This window comes from Pelodiscus sinensis, chromosome 3, assembly GCF_049634645.1.
Source record: "Pelodiscus sinensis isolate JC-2024 chromosome 3, ASM4963464v1, whole genome shotgun sequence".
Taxonomy (NCBI): domain Eukaryota; kingdom Metazoa; phylum Chordata; order Testudines; family Trionychidae; genus Pelodiscus; species Pelodiscus sinensis.
The window spans coordinates 52,708,674-52,723,353 of NC_134713.1; the positions used below are offsets into that span (position 1 = coordinate 52,708,674).

General features: G+C 40.4%; 1 protein-coding gene across 3 annotated transcripts in view; it reads right to left on the reverse strand.

The window, feature by feature from the left end:
* Positions 1 to 6,233: 6,233 nt before the first annotated feature.
* The window catches only part of ASRGL1 (asparaginase and isoaspartyl peptidase 1), a 42,701-nt gene continuing 34,254 nt past the window's right edge, over positions 6,234 to 14,680 (reverse strand). For all 3 annotated transcript variants that reach the window (XM_006127222.4, XM_006127221.4, XM_075923722.1), the window contains 2 exons: positions 13,504 to 13,614; positions 6,234 to 9,947 (listed from right to left, as the gene is read on the reverse strand). In XM_006127222.4, coding sequence (XP_006127284.2) covers positions 9,724 to 9,947; positions 13,504 to 13,614 — 335 coding nt within the window. In that variant the 3' untranslated portion in view covers positions 6,234 to 9,723. The remainder of the gene's footprint in view (positions 9,948 to 13,503; positions 13,615 to 14,680) is intronic.

Genomic DNA, 14,680 nt, shown 5'->3' on the forward strand with positions numbered 1-14,680 from the left:
CTAAGGGTTTTTGGGTCACAATATGGCTGACAACTAATCCTTTTGTTCACGTGGAGAATCCTCTATGCATGGATCGGGGGTTGCACACTCGTCCTTCTCACCTTGTAGGAAAAATAGCTTGCTCTCTGAGGCTTTCTACTGTAATTACTCCAAAACTCTGTGTGAGTGCTTGTGCATGTTCTTTAGCCATTCCGATCACTTCAGGAATGCGTTCCATAATCTGGATTCAGCGCTTATAAAAGCTCTGTCTCCTGCAGCCAGGTGTCCCTTGTTGGTCACAAATCATCAATTTATTGGTAACATGGCTGTTGTAGCAGGTCACAACCAATCCCATGAATACCTTTGAACATCAGGACGTATATCTTTAATTGAGCTCTATGTTCAAGGGGAAGATGGTCCAGAGAGAGTGCATGCGTGTGTGTGTTGCTAAGAAGACAGGTTGCTCTGTTTCTAAGCAGACCTAACAGGACATGGCCATTACGTCTGGCAGCACATGTTTTTAAGGTGCTACATGCATTACATGGTTACCCTGAGCAAGATACCTTTGACATCTTGGTGCCAGGCTGATGTAGCCTATTAGCCTGCCTCTTTGCTCATCCACATATTCTTGATCCTGCTTTTCATATGAGGTTCACTGTCATCTATTACCCTTCCCATTTATGCATTTACTCATTTCCTATTGCATTAGCTACTCTTCTGGGTCTCTGTGACAATCCTGAGATTACCCAATTTGCTTTTTTCTACATATCTGTGGGTAAAATGGGCCTAATTTAGCACTCTTTTTAACAACACACTTTTATATTTCACAGCAAAAGGGGATAGACTAATTGTTCCGAAGATCTTGACTTTGAACATGTAGGCCCATGTCTGATTTTACTTCCACTGCTGGGACCACTAGACTTCAGTGAGAGTACTGTCAATTTATCCTGGTGTAACTAAGATTAAAATTTCATGACAGCAAGCATTTATTATGAAAGACTGTCGGGGAGAAGCAAGCAAAATACAAAATAGCCTATGCCATTAAGCTTGTGCAAAGATTTATTTCAATGTCATTTGGAAACCACATCCGGGAGACTGAAACTCACACGGATGACCTTTCCCTGCCTCCTCGAGAGAGTTAACTTATGAGTAACTAATAGGGTTGCCAGCTGTTAAGTTTTTTACTGGAAAGCCCCAGTCGAAAAGGGACCCTCGAGCTTCCAATTAGCACAACTGAGTGGACTGTTCAAAGGCAGGTTCCATACCTTCCTGGCTCTGTATGGCTCCTGGAAACAGCAGCATGTCCCTGCTCTGGGGTCTATACCCAGGGGCAGCCAATGAGTTCGGCACATTGCCCGTCTCAAGTTCTGGCTCTGCAGCTCACATTAGCTGGGATGGGGCAGCACAGATAGCCAGAAGAAGGATGTGCCATTGTTTCCAAAAGCTGCTTGAGGTAAGCACTTCCTGGAGCCCACCCTCACCCTCCAAAACCTTATCACAAGCCAGAGCACACTTCTGTACCCCAAACCCTTCATCCCCTGCAGCCCACACCCCCAGCTGGAGCACCAAGTCCTGATTGCCCTCCTGCCCCCCATCATCTCCAGTCCCACCCCCGCAGTCTTCATCCCTAGCCAGAGCCCCTCATCCCCCACTTCCCATCTCAGCCCAGAACACACCACTGAACCAACCCCTCAACCCACACCAGAGCCCACATGTCACATCCCAATCCACTGCTTCAGCCCAGAGGCCCCCCTGGCCATCTGAACTCCGCATTTCTGGCCCCACCCTGAAACCTGCACCCCCAGCAAGAATCCTCACCCCATCCTGCATCCCAGCCTCTTTTCAGTCAGCCTGGGCTATGTCTAAACTGCAAGCCTCTTTCGAAAGAGGCTTTTTCGAAAGATACTTTCGAAAAAGCCTCTTTCGAAAAAGAGCGTCTAGACTGCAAGCGGAACTTTCGAAAAAGCAAGCTGCTTTTTTGAAAGAGAGCACCCAGGCAGTCTGGATGCTCTCTTTCGAAAAACCCGTTTGCATTCAAGAACGTTTTTGAAAGAGCACTTTCGAAAAAAGGCGTTCTTCCTCGTGAAAATAGGTTTACCGCCGTCGAAAGAAAAGCCGCGTTCTTTCGATTTAATTTCAAAAGAACGCGGCTGCAGTCTAGACGCAGGTGAAGTTTTTTCGAAAAAAGGCTACTTTTTTTGAAAAAACCCCTGAGTCTGGACACAGCCCTGGTGAAAATGAGCAACTGTGGGAAGAGCAAGCAAAAGAGGGAGAGGAGGTAGAATGAGAATGGGGCGGGGCCTCAGAATGGGGGCAGAAGTGGGGTCCTTGGAGGAGGGGCAGGTCAAGGTTGTTCAGTTTTGTGAGAGTAGAAACCTTAGTAACTTAAATTATAAAATCCCAGATGCTACAAATTGGAAAAATTACTCATGGAATGAATACACAATCTCATTGGTCTTTTGCACTGCTTTTTTGTTATTACATATGATCTTTTATTTTGATATTAACGAGGAGTCCTTTGGCATCTTAAAGGCTAGCAAGTTTATGCATTTGATGAAGCGGGGTCCAGTCTATGAAATTTTATGCCCTAATAAATTTGCTGCTTTTTAAGGTGCCACAAGATTCCTCATTGTTTTTGCTAAGAAACCAATATAGCTATCTCCCTGAAATTTAATTCTATGTCATTTATTCAGATAAAGTCTTTATAGTCATGGATTTAAATGATACAGAAATACATTTCTAAAATAAATAATGAAAGACCAGATTGTATCTATACTATAGGCACAGCTACAAAGAAAGAATGATATACCTTAGGAAACTAGGCAGGAGATGCGAGCTATATGTCCACATTCAGGTCAAGTTTACACTGGTAAGTTACTGCACAGTAAATCAGTGCCCAGCACTGTAATTTTAACTGTGTCCACACCGGCAAGGCACTTTAATTGCGGAGCTAGCGTGCACTGTGTGCACTAGGTAAACCATCTCCGTGAGAAGTGTAAAGTTTGCTGTACTCTAGATAGTGCACTGGGGTGCCAGTGTGGACACTGTGGTGTAGTAATGTGTCCTGATTGGCACCCTTCCCACAATGCCTGTTCTGACCTCTCTGGTCATGTTTGAACTCTAGTACCGTGCTCAGGTGACCAAGACCTGCCAATGCAAGACCTGCATTCTTTTTGAAATGTGAAACTCCCCTACCTGTTTGCTTGACGACAGGTAGAGTTCTCAGCACATCTCTCCAGTTGGCCATGCTTGCTCCACGCACCAAGATCCCCGGCTTGGAGCCATGCTGAAGTGCTGGACCTCATCAGCATTTGGCAAGAGGACGCAGTCCAGTCTCAGCTGTGCTCCAGCCATGGGAATTACAATATCTACAGGCACACCTCTAGGTGCATGACTGAAAGGGGCCATGACCATGATGCACTGCAGTGTAGGGTTAAAGTGAAGGATCTGTGAAACGCGTACCACAAGGCTCGGGAAGCAAACCACCACCCTGTTGCTGTGCCCTGATTCTACAAAGAGCTGGAGGAGATACTTGGAAGTAACCCTATCTCCACTTTGAAGACCCCCATGGACATCTCAGGGGCAGTGGACTGAGTCAGAAGAGGAAGGTGTGGCCGAGTGTGCTGAGGGGGAGAGGAACCCAGAGCCAGAGAACTTGGCATCCTTAAAGGCTTACAGGCAGAAGCCATTTTGTATCCCAAAGAGACGAGCCACTCACTGCAGATGGTGCTACTGGTAAGTGGATGGAAAAGCACTCAAGCAACTTGCCAGGAGTGCGAGAGTTACAGAAAGGAAGAGAGGAAGCATTTGGCCTCTCCATCCCTACTCCTGTTAACAAGAAGCTCTATTCTTGACTTCTTGCTGCCAGCCCTCTTCCCATAAGAAAAGGGGAATGTTGCTGCAGAGAACAGGTGATATCAGATCCAGACCAATTGGTTGACTGGAAGAAAGCCCCTTGGTTTGGGCTTTGGGGAGATGCATGTGCTAGTGCTGCTGGTGGTTCAAGAGGTCACATAGGATATGTTCACACTATACTATATACCTGGATCTGAGGGACCTAAGCTCAGGGATTCAGTGTTTTCAAGCCCATGCTTGAGTGTCCATGCTACATTGTAAACTTAGGCTTACAGTTGCTGAATCCAGGTCACACAGCTTCCTTGAGTGTCCATACTGCATTGGAGAGACCTTCTGGGCCAAGCTTGGTTTTTAGTATTTAGGTGTTCATTACATCAGTTGAACAGTCAGTCTTCAAAATTGGGCCTGGAGAGGAATTTCTCTTTGGCCTTGACATATGGCCTCTTGAGGCATGCTAAGACTCTGCAATCTTACACATGGCTATTGCCTTGTGATGGAGTATATACCCCATCCTGACTATGAAAGGCTTAATGTGGTCCTGAGAGGCCACTCACTCACCTGGTTGTACCTGGAGGGTAGGATAGTCTTAATTTAGATCAATCCCAGGTGGGGAGGGACCTGGGTGGTGATTGTATAAGACCGGAGGAGAAAAATAACATATTGTTCATTTGCCCCCAATACTTTCTCCAGTTCTATTTTTGCATTTTTAATTCCTTGCACCACCGCTTTACCCCTTTCATTGTTCATTAAGTCCTTGCTATTCATTATACTTTTTGCTTGTTTGTATTTCTATTTTTTCCCTCAGATTCTTGTTTGACAATCTTCATTCCACTAGAGAACTGTATTTCTGAGTTTGACACAGTTTGGTGTCTTACATATTAGCTAGGTTGGCTGCTGTTACAGCTCCTTTTATTGCATTATCATGACATTGTTTAGATTATCACTTATATGATTAGATATTAGATATTTAGTACACTTACTCTTTAAGAGTTCCCAATGTGCTTTTCTAAGGCTTCAAGTAGGAATTTCTTGGGTGTTTTCAATACTACCTTGGCCCCTATAAATTTCCCAGTTGTATTTACATTCTATATTGCTTGTTGCAAATCCCAGATCTAAACATGAAAAGATTCCATCCACAGAGTTAAACCTAGTAGCTGTTCTAGTACTGAGAAATACCAGGTTGGGCAGGACAACAAACTGTTCCAGGTATTTGCTGTTATAATCAGTTTTCCTGATTTCCTATAATTCATTATGGCTATTAAAGTCTCATAAACAACATACAGGACTTTCTAATTGTCTAGTTTTTTTTAGATGGGTTCTGTGGTGATTTGTATAAAGGCAGTGCTATTCATTCTGCAGATGAATCTCAATAGCAATGTACTCAAAACTTCATTTCTTTACATCTTTATCAATATAATTAAAGACCTTCCTTTAGAGCAGGAAGGATATTTATAGTTATTTTTCCGTCATGCTGGATTATATCATATCCTGGAAGTCTAAACATAAGTTCTCATTAACCATGTACACATCACATTATGAGGGTTTTTTTTCCCATTTAAAAAGCTTCCTTTAATGCTTGACCATGTGTTGTTAAACTATGTTCTAGGGGAAAAAAGTCAATAGAAACATTGTTTAAACTGCATCACATTCATGCAATTTTAAATGAAGGTAGTCTGCTGAGAGATTGCCTATATGCAAATACTTTTTGCTGCTTTTGTGATTATATGTATTCTTTCAGAGATCTTCCCTGTCTGTAAAATGCAATTAATAAAGTTGGGTTGGCTCACCAGCTGGAGGGGGGGGGGAGGGAATCATTTTCCCTAGGTTGGCTTAGCTGGTTGGGATGCAAGTTAAGTGCAATTAATCACTTGTCATAAATGCTATACATTTCCCAGTGCCTACAAGTAGTACATTTTCATCTGTCCCCCTTATATTATGTTTCTGTGCTGGTTTTGTGGTGTTGTACTAGTAGCTCTCTTCCCACATTAGCATTTTCCTCCTCCTCCACTTTCCATTGGGATTATGTTTTAGTTGCTACAGTACTACACAGGATATTCTAAGGCTTTAGATATGGATAAACAAGTTAAAAGAATGAATGGAATATGAAATAAAAACAAATATATACCTAGTCTTATAGTAAATGATAAAGTTGAAAATTCTTACTTATGAAAAAAATGAATATTTTAGTAAAAAAGAGTTCAAAAAATTAGTAGTGACAAATCAAAGAAAGGAACTTTGTGAACAAAAATGTTTGCTAAAAAAAATGGATGAGCTCTTACATGATAGGGTAGAATATACAGAATAAATGAAAATGTACATTTACAGGAATTTTTAAAAAAGCTACAGGTAAAAGTAAAAATGCAGTTTGCTAAGTAAGGATAGTACCTGTGCTGCCATGCTTGAAACACTTACCAGAAAAAAGTTTATTTTGTTGAAATTATGGAATATATGGAAAGTATGGAAAAGGCATACTAGCAGCAGAGTGGAAGCAAGTGGTGATTTATACAGATTGGAAAACCTGGTAAATTATGCAAAGACCTTATGCATACAGATCTATTGCCCTCACATCCTGTGAAGACAACATTATAAGACTGATAAATGAGAGAGATTAGTAGCATACATGGAAAAAATGAAATATAAACTGTGTAACAAAGGCTGTGTCCAGACTCAGGGGTTTTTTCGGGAAAAGTAGCCTTTTTCCGAAAAAACTTCCCCTGCGTCCAGACTCAAGCCGCGTTCTTTCGAAATTAAATCGAAAGAACGCGGCTTTTCTTTCGATGGCGGTAAACCTCATTTCACGAGGAAGAACGCCTTCTTTCGAAAGTTCCTCTTTCGAAAGAAGGCGTTCTTCAATGTAAATAGGGCTTCTTCAAAAGAGAGCATCCAGACTCACTGGATGCTTTCTTTCGAAAAAGCAAGCCGCTTTTTCGAAAGTTCAACGTGCAGTCTAGACGCTCTCTTTCGAAAGAGGCTCTTTCGAAAGTATCTTTCGAAAGAGCCTCTTTCGAAAGAGGCTTGCAGTCTAGACATAGCCAAAGTGGTTTCAGGACAGGAAGATGCAAAGTTGATCATATTGTAAAATTAGAAACAAATACCAAACAAAGTTTGATAGTTGTGTTTTGGAGACTGAAAAATGCATGGTATACCATAGAGGGAAGCTTGCTGTATAAACTAGCCACAGTTGGATTAAGAGGAAGAATGTTCTGGTTGATAAGAAACTGCTTAAATGTTAGAACCATACATGTCAGATAGGGGCGGCTTTAAGTTAAATGTTTATAAATTTTCTAATGGCATTTCATAGGGGAGTGTGATCAACCCAGCCCTATTTAACATTATTATTAATGATCTTTGGCTAGTATACAGGCAGGAATAAGTGTTAGTCTAGTGCAGATGATGGTGATATATGGGCCAAACATAGAAGTTTTAAGATAGCTGTGGAGGGAACTAATGAGCAGTTGGAGATTTAGGCTCTCACTTGTTCATCAAAAAGGAAAACTGAGGAAGGATGGGATTTCTCCCTATATAAAGAAAAAGTCAGATAGGTTCAAAAGTTTACATTTTTAGCAGTTATATTCAATACATTAACTTGGAAGGGTCATAGATAATATCAAAACTAACTGAACAGATAGGATGAATCTGCTTTTAAGTATTACCAGGAACAAGGGGTACAGATATGAAAAAAAACCTGTTAATGCTATATAGGGCATTAATAAGATCAGTTACAAATTATGGATACTAAGTTCAACTTCTAATAACAAAACACAGACTCACAAAAAATCAGAGCCAATACAAGCCCAAGCTATGAATTGTTGTGCAAGTATTATAACTCTCTTGTGTGTGCTACAGGTAGCAACTAGCGAAATACCTATAATGCCAGGATGAAATTCTTAGATTTAATCTTTTGGGCTAAGGTTAATGGAAAGAGTAAATAGTACTAAATGAATGAGGACAGTTGGAAATTAAGTAGACAATAAGTAACCAGGTGCCACAAACTCTCAAATGCTAATGGAGACAAAAGGTGTGTGGAAAAGGAAGGTCTGGAAGAAATTAAAATCCTTATTTATTGGAAATTAAACTATTACTGGATGGCTCACTCTCCAGTTGTGGATTTAAAATTATACAACAAAGGTAAGAGCAGGACCATCAAACATGACGGCAATGATTTATAAGTTTATACATGGCAAATGGGATCAGCTTTGAAAAATTTATGCTGACTGCTTTAGAGATGAGACCACAACTTGAAAAGGGCCTTTTGTATCCCTGAATCTAGAATTAAGAGATCTATGAAATTATCCAATTTTGTGGTCATTATGATGAGCGAATTGATAAGCATACCTGTTGGCAGTCACATGGATAAGGGATATATGTGCAGTTATGACACTTTATCAGAGATAATGGTGATTTGAAAGGGAGCCTAGGAGAGCAGAAATGGTTCAATTATTCTTAACTAAAGAGTAAAACTAGGTATTCATATCATAATAATGTGGATTCCTATACATGCTAAGATATTGGACAACAAAGTGGCAGATAAAGCCATGAAAAATGCCTTAAAAATAGATTAACACAGAAAGCCCTCTGAAACAGGATTTCAAAAATTTGGTTAAGAGACAATTGAAGAAAGAATGTCAAGAGCTATAGACCACACCGAAAAAAGGATGAAGGTACTATGAAATATGTCCTAAACTTGAGGATAATGGTATACTTAATAGTTATGATAGAAAAAGTGAAGTAGCTATATATTTAGAGTGTTAGCAGGCCACTGTGACCTGAATGATAATTTACATTTACTAAACAAGCACAAAAACAAGTTATGGATATATGCAAAGTCAAAAAAATAGTTGAACATCTCCTGTGGCAATTCAGGGGCAGCTACATAATTCTTCAGAAAGAATTTTTCTTTGACACACCCCCAAAGTAAAAGAATATAGTCTGAAAGGACTGCTGAGTACCGAGAAAGTGGGGAAGCATTAAGAAATATTTTTGGATTTTTTTTTTAAGAATCCAGTACTGGGTGAGAGGATATAGATTTTGCTTATGCAAAAACTGCTACAGGTGACAAGATAGCCTTGAGATTGCTTCATCATAAAACAGGAAGCATAAAGAAAAAGAAAGAATTGAGGCTTTGGAGAGAGTGAAGAATTCTGCATTCACTCTTCAGATACAAGAGAGTAGCAAGAACCTAAAGGTCAAGGAGGAAGTCCAGGAAGAATGCTGGCCTTGGGATCCTCATCTGAATAGAGAAGTCTGGCAAGAGGCCAGGTAAGACACAGCCATTAGGAATGAACAAGCTTCAGTGGGGTGAGTTTTGATTAAAAAAAAGGCAGGATCTGGGTCTGCTAGACATCAGGGAAGGTGGCATGAAGCCCCTCACACAAGTGGAAAAGAACTTTCGATATTCCTCAGATAAGCAACTCTAAAAACCACATGGGGCCAGAATCTGAGCTGAAAACCTTTTGTAAGGACACTAGGTTATCTGTTTGACTTCTCTACCCTGAAAAGGGAAGGACCTGGCTGGAGGGGCTGAGTCATAAGAAGAGGCTGGCTGCTACAGGGCTGGAGCAACTGTCAGCAGAGGCTGCCACATGAAGAGAGCCTGCTGCACCAGGTACTGACATGAGGGGATGCCCTTCTGCATGCCCATACTCTATCTTGATTTTGAAAAGAAGAAACCAGCCCTGGTGTTCTCGAGAGACATTCAAATGACCATTATGTCCACATCCATCATCTTGAAGCCCAGTGCCTCTGATTGGGTCTCAGTTTGCTTGTAAAATGTGGTGAATTCTGAAAACATTAATAATAGCAGGTGACAACTTTCAGAAAGATAACATCCACTTTCACTGCTCCCCATCGTTGTCCTGCTGTACTCTCTACTCTTCTTCATCCCCAGAATTACTTGGATCCAAGTGCTTCTGCAACAGAGCTTGTATGCATCTCTCCAGTGTAAATGCCATATTGCAACCAATCATCCTTCACTGTAGCCCAGGACATCTGTTTGGTGGAGAACCTTGCTGTCCAGTCCCCTGAATTACTGACAACTATGACACCTCCTAATCCACCCACCCTTGTTTTCATGTAATTCAATGCAGTGTCAGCAGCTTTCTCCAGTGTCATTCCTGAAAACAAGAACACAGAAGAATGATAATCAAGCAGTATTTGGTTCGGGTTCTACAGAAGTCAGTGACAAAGTTCTCTTTAGACATCATGACCTATGAAGCCAGGCTTCATGAACTGGGCTTGTTTAGTTTGGAAAAAAGAAGATTAAGGGGGGACATGATAGTGGTTTTCAAATATCTAAAAGGGTGTCACAAGAAGGAAGGAGAAAATTTGTTCCTCTTGGTTACTGAGGACAGGACAAGGAGTAATGGGCTTAAAGTGCAGCAGGGGAGGTTTAGATTGGACATTAGGAAAAAATTCCTAACTGTCAGGGTGGTCAAATATTGGAATAAATATTGCCAAGGGAGGTGGTGGAATCTCCCTCTCTGGAGATATTTAAGAACAGGTTAGATAGACATCTGTCAGGGATGGTGTAGACGGACCTTGGTCCTGCCTTGAGGGCGGGGGGCTGGACTCGATGACCTCTCGAGGTCCCTTCCAGTCCTATTATTCTATGATTCTATGATCATTCTCTGAAGAACCAGGCCCTGAATTTCTTTCCTTTACTAAATGCCCAAGAAATTACAAGTGCAATGGCTGGAAAATGCTTTGTTTATGGGAGGGATGTGAACAGCTGCAAATAGCTGCTATGCTGTAGTAATACTGCAGAGACCAGGTTTATGTAGCTACTCAATTATTCTGAGCTTTCAGTCTTTTTGACTTAAAATAACTGGTGAACTTCCCAGTTTAGTGAAATTTCTAGGAATTTCTGTCTAATACATTTATGACTTGAACACTCACAATAATTCATAGCATGAAAATTTAAAGTGATGGGAACAATCAGATCAGCAAGTCAGACATCCTGTATATCACAGGCCACCCACTTTCCTAGTACCCACACAGAACCCTGTGATCAAAAGTTGACCAAAGGAGATTAGGCTATTATGTGCCACAGGCAGAGAATAGGCAGGACTGAGATGCACCATGCCTGAAGTCCCCACAAGTGACCATACCCACAGGCTGCAAAGAAAGGCAACACACCCCACCATCAACCAACTAAAAAGCCCCTAAAAATCAAGAAACACAAAAATAACTCTCCAAGGTCTTTTCCAATCTGATTTGAATGAAAATGCCTTCCCATCACCATATATAGTGATAAGTCAGACCCTGAACATGAGAGCAAGAACCAGTCATCCAAGTGCCTAGGAAAAAACGCTTGGAGAACTGAATTGAAACATCCATCACCGTGGGAATCCCCTACAAAGTTAGACCAATGAATGCTGAGGTACTTGGAGTGTGATTCTATTTGATTAACTTGAGTAATATGGATGCTGATGCTACTTTAGGTACCAGCCTTTATATTGTTACTGGGCTATGCACTGACACCACAGCCCAGATTCTTTACCACATACAACCCCTACTAATGGAAGCACTTTATAAACAGAATAGAAGAACAGTATGTCTTACACAGAAATTTGTTAATAGTTGTTGTGTAGTTGTTCACAAGTTGTAACTCTTCATTTGTCTTTAGAAATGCCGTGGTACTTGATCTTAATATTGTGAACTAAAGCAGCTGTGTTGGTACACACACGGGCATAAACAATGCAACTTCTGGTTATATACATAGCCCTCATTCAAACTTTCTCTTTCTGGCAAGATGGAAATCCATTCTCAAACACTATGGTGAAGTCCTGACTATTGAAGTCAATGGGAATTTTGCCACTGACTTCAACAAGATCAGCTTTTCACCAAGGCAACAGCTGCTACCATAAGGCAGAAATTCCAATAGCTGTTAAAATAATTTTTTTTCCCCAAACAAGTCACAGATTGCACATGACAAGAAGAACTTACATGAACTTGCAATCTCACTCAGCAAAATGGAGGAAACTAATTAAACACTCTGCTCAAAATATTCTTTCAAATACTGAGGAAACAGAAATAAGATTCTCCGCAAAAGAAATATGTTAAAGGTACAGCCAGCCATTCTTTACACTTCATGGATGCATTATATGCAAGACTGATATTCTAAGATACTTGTTTTCTATCTTTAGGAGTCTAAATCCTAATTTTCAAAAATGAATTAGACATTTAGAAGCCTCATCAACAGTCAGTGTCATGTAGGCATCAAAGCCATTTAGGTGACTTAGAACATTTCTCCCCTGTGTACACACACAGGCTTATTTTAGGGTTATTAAATATTTTGCTTCAGTTGGCAGTTCAAGGTCTCAAAGTAATAACTTTAGGATTGAGCTTTGGCTCTTTTTTGAAATGCTGAGGAATTGCTCATTTGCTGGAGTCTTTGCCTGGAACCTGGGTTGCTCCTGAACATTTCAGGGAAGGCTGAGTGGTGGCAAGCTAGCAATGGTTTTATGCTATACACTAAGACATTTAGAATGTTTTAAAAGGATTTTAGTGTGGTTCTCCTGTAAGACTAGCATAAATAAAGTGTAACTTAATTGAAAATAATAGAGTCACTCCACTGTAAAACTAGGGTAAGTGAGAAAAGAGCCTGGCTCTTTACGGTAAATTTAAGCCTGGAAGATAATTTATGAAAGGAATGAACTCTAATGAAACAGGACTGTGAGATGGGGCTGTGCCATGTTAGGGCTTTGCAGAACAAGCTGTGCAGAGTATTATATTTTACACTGATATTTTCTCTTGGCTCTGCTAAGAATGAACCATGAATAGCGTATGTAGGGATTACAAAACATGAAGCAGTTACAGAAATCTTCTCAGCTGTTACTTGCCATCTTGTTTCACATTTCTCTTATGAATAAGAATGTAAATTAAAAATGTTCTACTGCAATTCAGATTCTGGTAAGAGTCTGAAAAGTTATTGCTCATTAGCACTTGTGAACCATATTCTAAAAATAGCAGTGTTGTCTACATTAATGGTTCTGTAACTCCATGGAACATAAGTATGTTGTCTGATTGTTTACAGGCTGTAATATAAGCAAGGGTTTGGATGACATTCTAACTGAGGAAGGTAAAGCTTTAAAGAGTCATCCATAGTTAGATTGTGTTACAGTGAGATGAGATACTCCATGCCAGTTGTTTACCATATATGCACCTGGTCTATTTAACATACAGTTTAGTACACTTTCCAAAATAAAATGAAAATGCAGTCATGTGGAATTCCTTTTAGAACAGAGAGAATAATGTAAAATTTCAGTTGCTCCAAACAATTCATAGGAATGAATTATTACAGTTTGTGAAGTCTCTAAGCTTCTTTTGTTTTCCTTTATTTGTACTCATTTTTTACTAATACGTCCTTACATTTGCATTTTTCCAATTCTCTGATCATGAGATTACTTAAAATTGTAAAAGAAAGGCTTTATGCTGTATCTAAAACATGATGGAACAAAAATATCCATGCTACTTGATATTCAAAGAACACAGTTGGAATCTGATTTGCACTTTTAGTCTTATGATACTGTTCTTGTTTTGAAATAATCCACCCATAAATGGCTGGGAAGCTTTTTGGGAGAGGGCAATGCTTTCTAAGAGTATAATTTACATAAAGCATTTAATTCCAGTCTTACTTTCCCTCATCTAACTGGAAAGTTTAGAATGTACCTTGTTCCATGTGATAGAGAACAAGTCGGGCTAGGACCACTTTCATCATGCTTTCTCCATGCCCTGTGGTAGATACGGCACCAACATGGTTATCCGCGTAGCCTCCACTTCCTACTCAAAGAGAAAAAATGAGAATAATAAGCTTTATAGCAAATGACAATTACAAGCAATGCGTAATTTCAAATTACAGGCCAATTTCTAAAGTTCTGGAGGAGCTATTTGGCCCTCTTGTGTCTGATTTCTTCCTCAGTTTCAGAAACAGTGTGAAAGATGTCAGTAACAGCTGGAAGAAGTTGGTTGCCAAGTTACAGGGTTGGAAAGATAATGGCATAATGGGAAAGGAGCAACAGTGGAAAGCCTGATATTGGATTATGAAGGAGTGAGCATTAACAGTAGCCAGATCTGTGGCAAGTATATGGAAGTGAAGGAATGCAGGAAAAACAGGGTAGAAAGATAGGTAAGGTGATGGTGGGGAATTAGGAAGCCACAAGTAGAAGAAATGAGGCAGTTGGACTTGCACTGATGACTAACTGGCTGGGGAGGTGTCCTGCATGAATATGCTGACCAATGGACAGCAGAGAGGTGATAAGAGGTAGAAGAATCAAGATTCTATAGGAGAGAAAAAACTGAACAGGAGAGCCACTTCCAAGTTGGCTTTGTAAATTAAAAAGGCTGCATTGATCTAGCAGGGCAGCAAACCTGCTGATTGAGAGGTACCATGCTTAAGCAATCGGTGTTTGTGTCTCTCGAGAGCTGCTGGAACCAGCACCAAAGATAGGGGTCTACAGCCACCTAATATCTTAGCTCTGACCTAGAACAACCACTCACTATTTTTGTGGAACAGAGGGGGTTAAGTCAGTTCAGGGCTTGTGAATGACACAATTTAATAGTTACAATGTCAGGAACCCTGAAAAACTAAGTCAAATTATCAACCCTTTTAAATTTTAAAATGATTTGAATTTAAATAAAGCAGTAGGCAATCTTGCATTCGGAACAGACATGGTTTCATGCATGCTCCTTTTAATGAATGGTGTGCCTCCTCTTGCAAAATGAACATTAAAAAAGCTGATACTACAAGAATTAAAAAAAGTCCTGGTAAATAATATTGTTGAACATGAGACTCCTCCAGGCCCCTTAAAGGCCAGACTTTTGAGGCCTTATTCCTGCAGACCACAGG